General features: G+C 46.0%; 1 protein-coding gene across 1 annotated transcript; it reads left to right on the top strand.

Moving 5' to 3' along the window:
* Positions 1-401: 401 nt before the first annotated feature.
* On the top strand, positions 402-1,946 carry LOC127334133 (uncharacterized). Its single transcript, XM_051360551.2, has 3 exons — positions 402-684; positions 1,250-1,517; positions 1,636-1,946. The coding sequence occupies exons 1-3, from the start codon at positions 547-549 to the stop codon at positions 1,650-1,652; spliced, it is 423 nt and encodes a 140-aa protein (XP_051216511.1). The 5' UTR covers positions 402-546; the 3' UTR covers positions 1,653-1,946.
* The last annotated feature ends 4,589 nt before the right edge of the window (positions 1,947-6,535 follow it).

Raw genomic sequence — 6,535 nt, 5'->3', positions numbered from 1 at the left:
CTGTCTCAGATCGGCATCGATCGTCGTCCGCGGCTTGGTCGACGGAACCAAAGGGGGAAAAGAAGCATGGTGGATCACGTGGGCCCCGCACGCCACTTATCCACTAGCTAAGCTAGCACATCTATCTACTAACCAGCTAGTTTCTCTCTGATGTAGTATGCACTTGTCACCTTGAGACCAAATATATATCCATTGTGAAATGAATCCATGAACAATTATCTCATCTAAATCGGACGCTTTTGAGGCGTGCATGTGTCACATCCTCCAAGCTCACTTGATTTCAGATAGAGACGCATGTGACCGACCTAGCTTCCCTGTGCACTGTACTCCAGTAGCTAGCTAGCGTCGGTCGTCGGTGTCAAGTCCCAAGTCGGCCGCGCTCCGCCTTTAAAAGGCCGGCCGGGCGGCAACATGTAGAACCACACCAACTCAAACCGACACCAACCAACTCTCAGCTAGAGCGAGCGAGCGAGGGAGTGGTAGCCAAATCTATTCCATCTACGCACTCACCTCCTCCTAGCTTCAGCTAGCCAAGTCAATCCAGGTATGGACGGGAAGAAGAAGGCTGCCGCTGCTGCCAACGGGAGCTCCTCTATCGTCGACGACCTCTTCGGCCCCAAGGACGGCGCCGCCTCCCCCTCCTCCGCCGGCTACTTCAGCACCGTCTTCCCAAACCCATCACCCGTACGTCTGTAAATTATCCCTTGCTTCTTTCTAAGTTCTGCACTTCTGCGTCTGTTCCTCAGCTTTCTTCATGTTTGTTCTTCACCCATCTTTCATTTCTCTTCGTTTTAATTGCAACAGCCCTTGATCATCTCTTCTCTTCGTTAAGTAATTCAGCTATAGGGAGTTTCCTGGCTCCCTGCGCTAGCTATCCTAGCAGTATAGCAGGCATGACATAAGCAAATCAGTCAGCATGCATGTTGTCACTATGGAGTATGGATATAGATCATGCATATCGCTTCATGCATGACATAGACATTTTTGTTTACTTTACATCACACACTCGCCTAAATCATATATGGGCTAATCTGTTTATTTTTCGTATCATATCCTTTCTTTCTATGCCAAATGCATGCATCTACTTCTCATACACGACGTAAGCTACAAATGTCATATAGCCACACGACCACAATGTATATATATTATATTAGAGGGAGCCTATTTTTTGGTAGTGTATTTGAGATATGTGGTTAATTCATTCGTCTTCCATATCTATACTTATGCGCATATATGCTGATGATGGTAGGCGGCCGGAAAAGATGCTTCACGTCGAGCAGCAGGAGCAGTTGGGAGTAAATCATCGTCGGCAGGGCGGCAGCTACAGCAGTCGACCAAGCACGGTGGTTCACCGGAGTCGCCTTACTACGGCTCCTCCTCCGTCAACTACGGCGCCCGGGACTTCTATCCGGCCGCTGAATCTCAGCGGCAGTATCCGGCCGGCGCTGCCGCCCCGCCGCCCAAGAACAAGGACGACGGTGACGCCTCGGCAGCCACCCGGGGTGACTGGTGGCAAGGTTGGTCAATCTCCCTCCCTGGCTCGGTCGATCTCGGTCGGCACTTTCATTTTCTTTTTGTTCGGGCAAGTCGACACTTTCATTTTGACTAATCGGTCACTTCTTTGTCTTCTTACAGGTTCCCTCTACTACTAGCACTAGCAGCAAAGCGAAAAGTGATGACATGTGATACATAAATAATACGAACAGCTAGCTACCACATAGTATGTGGCATGCTTCATCGTTATTTCACTGGATGGAGGAGATGGTCGACCGATCGATCATCAGCTTAACTAATTTACTGAAAACTCGCTATTATGTTAGAGTTTGTGTTTAGCTTAGCAAGTCAAAATGAGGTCCAGCTCCTCTCACGTGTGTACTACTACACTCACTGTTGTAATATGCCTTATACCAGACTCTAATATATGTCGTGTGCTTTGTTTGCATGGATGTACTAGTCTCCCTCCAAACTGTTAGTCATGCTTGCCTTAGACCTCTCCCAATGCTTCACATTGCGATCGGTTCTTAGCACTCTGTATCAGAATTATTTTCATGTGGTGTATAATTGATGAGGAGAGAAGATGAAACTCACTCCAAAAATTTCTGCATCTTCATACACTAGTACAAATCTAGTCTTTTAAGTATCTCCATCGCACACGAAAAGGGTGTGCGGTACGGGCCAAAAAGTCAAATGTGTGCCTGCAACGCAACTGCTCCTTCGAGTGCACATCTCACAAAAAAGAACAATTACAGAATGCGAGTAATACATCACACACGGCCATAGAAGAAACAGGTAAGTGGAGATAATCACACCGATTTTGCATTCGGCAATCACGTGAAATATATTTGCTAAGATTGGCATATCTCGAGTGTCTCTTTTTGTTCGCGCCATCTCAGGAGGGTCTAAAACATTGGTGTATAGTGTGGTCGCGCATCTTTCGGACTAAAAATCGTTCCCTTTTTATTTCAGCTAAGATTGGCATATCTCGAGTGTCTCTTTTTGTTCGCGCCATCTCAGGAGGGTCTAAAACATTGGTGTATAGTGTGGTCGCGCATCTTTCGGACTAAAAATCGTTCCCTTTTTATTTCAGCCAAATTGTGAACTCTCATAATGTTCACGCCGGTTACCGTCGCTTATAAACCGCCTCGCATAGTCTTCCCATTGGATATGCTCCTCTGAGTGCACATGGCACAAAAAATAGTTGTAGAATGCAAGTAATACATCGCACATGGCCATAGAAGAAAGAGGTAAATGAAGATCATCACAATAATTTTTGTAAGGGTATTTTACCCTTATCCATTATTTTGGTAACAATGACACCGTTGCTAGAGTAATTAGTCTAATACATGTCTATGAGATTATTTTCAGGTATTAGCCAAATAGTCATAATAGTGTATCAATACAACAAGAAGGTCAAGGGAGACCCCCCACTTCGACAAAAATGAAGAAGGGTCGTTCAACCTCAGACCTGCCGCAGGTCCGGTTGGACCAGCAGTGGCACCGGCTAGCCCGGCGCCGACCGGCCCCTGGACCGGTGCCAACCGGGTACCATCCAGGGGAGTTTTCCCCTTCGCCCGGTGCTGGCCCGGCGTATGGCCCGGTCTGGACCGGCCTGGTCCGGCCTCATGCCCGGTCGGGCCGGTGGACCGGCTGCCCCGGCGCGGACCGGCTCCTGCTCCGGTGACAACCGGATACATGTATTGCACGACCAAGACCCGCCCCGGTCACGACCCGACACCAGGCCCGGTTTGGACCGGACGGTTCGGCCTGTGGCCCGGTTTGACCGGCCCCTGCGCCGGATGGCATGGCCCCAGGCCCGGTTGACCGGGCTCCTCGAAGGATTGCTGAGCTGGACAAGTTGCAACGGGTGGATTTCAATTGATCATATAAATACCCCTTCACCTACCTCAGAACACTTAGGCACTACATTAGAAACTGTTCTTGAGCTCTCTCTCTCATACTCCATTGCTAGAAACACCAAAAGCCTCAGATCTCCCTCCTCCTCCACCCAAACTCGAATCCCTCCGGGGAAAAGATAGAGGAGGCCCTGATCTATAGTTCCACCGAGCCAAATCTTGTTCCCCTTGTATTCATCGAGATACTTTCTCTCTAGGGTTCCTTGGAAACCCTAGGTGGGCAAAAGAAGTCCAGAAGCATTCGGGCTGTGGATTTTCTCCTGACAAGATTGTGAAGGTTTGGAGGCTACCTCAAAGTCTACCACAAGTGAGAAGAGCTATTCCTTCGTGGGATAGGCTCTGGAGAAGAAGGTGAGCCTTCATGGCGTTGGGCAATCCTTCGTGGGACCCCCACCACTCCAAACGTGGCGTACCTTCTTGCAAAGGAAGGTAACACGGGAATAAACCTTCGTCTCCGCGTGCTATCGGTTATTTCTAATCGATCTCTTACTTGTGTTATATTTATCTGTGAGAGCCTTCGTGCTCGAGTTACTTGTATCATCATATAGGGTGCCTCACCTAGTTTGCATTAGGCTCACCTTTATATTCCGCAAAGCCTAATATTGCAAAGAAAGAATTAAAATTTGTAGAAACCTATTCACCCCCCCTCTAGGTTTACCATCTCTGAACTTTCAATTGGTATCAGGGCCTGGACTCTTTTTAATGGCTTCACAGCCTTAAGAGTGAGATGGATAAACTATTCGAGTGTCTGGATGAAGATTCTAACCTTTCGGTTAAGGAGATGAAATCCATATTCTTAGCATATGAGGCTGAGAAAACCAAGAAGGAGGATGAAGTCCAAACCCAAATGGCACAAATGAGTGCCATGCTTAAAAACTTGACTAGTGGGACTTCGGTCCCTCCGGAAACTTTCCATGAAGTTAACCATGACTATCCCAAAAACGCTTCACCCATGCCTCATATAAACCATAGTGGGAATGTTCCCCATTTTGATGGAATTCACTTTTCTTTTTGGAAATCTTCTATGGAGTCTCATATTCGCAGGTGCAGTGTGGAGATGTGGGAGATCATCGTGCATGGTTACCGGAAGCCACAAGATCCCATTAGGCTAACCTCCACCGAGTTCTACAACCGTCAACTCAATGCCTCTGCATGTGACAAGATTAGAAGTGGCATCAACTGCAAGCTCCTTGATCAAGTCAATGACATTGGCTCCGCTAAAGAGCTTTGGGATCGGATTGTAGTACTCCAAGAGGGAACCAATCTGTTCCAAGGAGATCTCTATGAGTCAGCACAGACAGAGTCAACTTTGTCCATGATTAGAGAAGGAGAATCCTTGGCCGATGCCTATGGAAGGCTTGGTGCTCTTAGAGTAAAGGTCAAGGGCCTTGGATGTGAAAAATACAATGATGGCTTTGAAATGAATGAAGAATTCATAAACTCCAAGGTCATTGCCATGATTGCTGTCAAACAAAAGGACGCCAACCTTGCACTAAACTTGCAAATCCTCACCAAGCAAGCTGATCTAAACACAGATGATCTAGTCTCCTATGTGGCAGCCAATGACAACATGGCCAAGATAGGAGAAAAGCTCGTGGCAATGAACCGTGTAGAAGGATCCTCACACAACCTTGCTTTGAAGGCTATAGCTGACCAAGAAAGAGAAGAAGCCTATGAGATCGAAGAAGATGAAGAGATGACTTCAACTAGTGACATCGGGATAGATTTTGCTTTCTTTGCCAAGAAGTACAAGAAGAAGTTCCCAATGTCCTTCAACGAGAAGAAGAAGAAGAGAGCGTGCTACAATTGTGATGAAGATAGTCACTTTGCAAATGAGTGCCCTTATGAAAAAAAGGGTAGACAAGCCAAAGTTTGTCAAATGGGTCAAGCCAAGATTGAAGGCAAACCCAATCAATGAACGATACAAGAAGAACAAGGGAAGAGTCTTTGTTGGGGCTGAATACATTTCCGATGAAGAGGAAGAAGATGAGGAGAAGGAGGCCGGAGTGGCTGGTTTGGCTTTTTCCAAACCCGGGTCACTCTTCACATATGACTACTCCAAGGATTACTCCACGGAGTCCTCAACTCCGAATGATATTGGTTCTTCCTTCATGGCAAGAACAACTCATGATGATGACTCCGATGATTCTCCCTCCTCTACGACCGTTGGCTCTTGTCTAATGGCAAAGGAAACAAAGGTAATGGACCCCACCTTCTCTTTCTAGTGTTCTTGATGATGAAACTGAAAATCTGGATGAGGTTGCTATGCTTAAGGATCTTTACAAAGTTAGATGCACTCTTCATGGTGATGCTCTTTTCAAGTTTGATTACTTGATGGACTCTCTCAAAGAAAGGGACGAGTCCATTGAGGAATTAGAATATCATTTGAATGATGAGAAACAGAGATTCAATCTCCTAAGACAAGAGCTGAAAAATGAAAGGTGCATATCTCAAGGTCTTAAGCAACAAGTGGAAACTTTTGAATTAGATAAAGTTAAGGACCTAGAAACTATTGAAAGGGCTCAATTATTGGCCCAAGAGCTTGATGCTTCAAAGAAGGAGCTTGAAGTTGCTCATGCTTCTCTCACTAGGGATCTTGACCACCTTGAAAAAGCTAACAAGCTTGTTAAGTATGAGCTCAAGAAACTTGGAGAGAACCATGACCTACTCCAAGAAACATACAAGAAGGCTCTTGGATCAATGAATGATCCCATTATTGCTAGAAATATTTCTAGTTCCTCCACCTCATTTACTTGTGAGCATGCCAAACTTGCTGAGGAACATGTTCGTTTGAAAGAGGAACTATCTTTGTATGTTGAGACCAATACATATCTTGAATCCTTGGTGACCAAATATGGCATCAACTATCATCCAACTGACTCGGCTTGTGAACAAGCAACTATTCTTGAGGAAAGTGCTAGGTTGACAAAGGAATCAGCAAAGTTCACCACCGCAAAGAATAAGATGGGATTGGATGACCTCTTGAGTAAAAAAAGGTCAAACAATCAAAAGTATGGACTTAGGTATGTTCCCAAGTCTTACAAGAAGAATAACTACAAGAAGGATAAACCCGCTCAAGAGAAGAACAAGAAGGTCACTAATGTTGGCAAAGCCTTAAAAGG

Source organism: Lolium perenne, chromosome 2 (assembly GCF_019359855.2).
Source record: "Lolium perenne isolate Kyuss_39 chromosome 2, Kyuss_2.0, whole genome shotgun sequence".
Lineage (NCBI taxonomy): Eukaryota > Viridiplantae > Streptophyta > Magnoliopsida > Poales > Poaceae > Lolium > Lolium perenne.
The sequence above is the reverse complement of the archived record's forward strand: the minus strand, read 5'-3'. Positions and strand labels throughout refer to the sequence as shown.

Coding starts and splice junctions, on each gene's coding strand:
- LOC127334133 (XM_051360551.2), top strand. CDS start 547: ATGGACGGGAAGAAGAAGGCTGCCGCTGCTGCCAACGGGAGCTCCTCT. Junction 685..1,249: donor TCTTCCCAAACCCATCACCC/GTACGTCTGTAA, acceptor TGATGATGGTAG/GCGGCCGGAAAAGATGCTTC.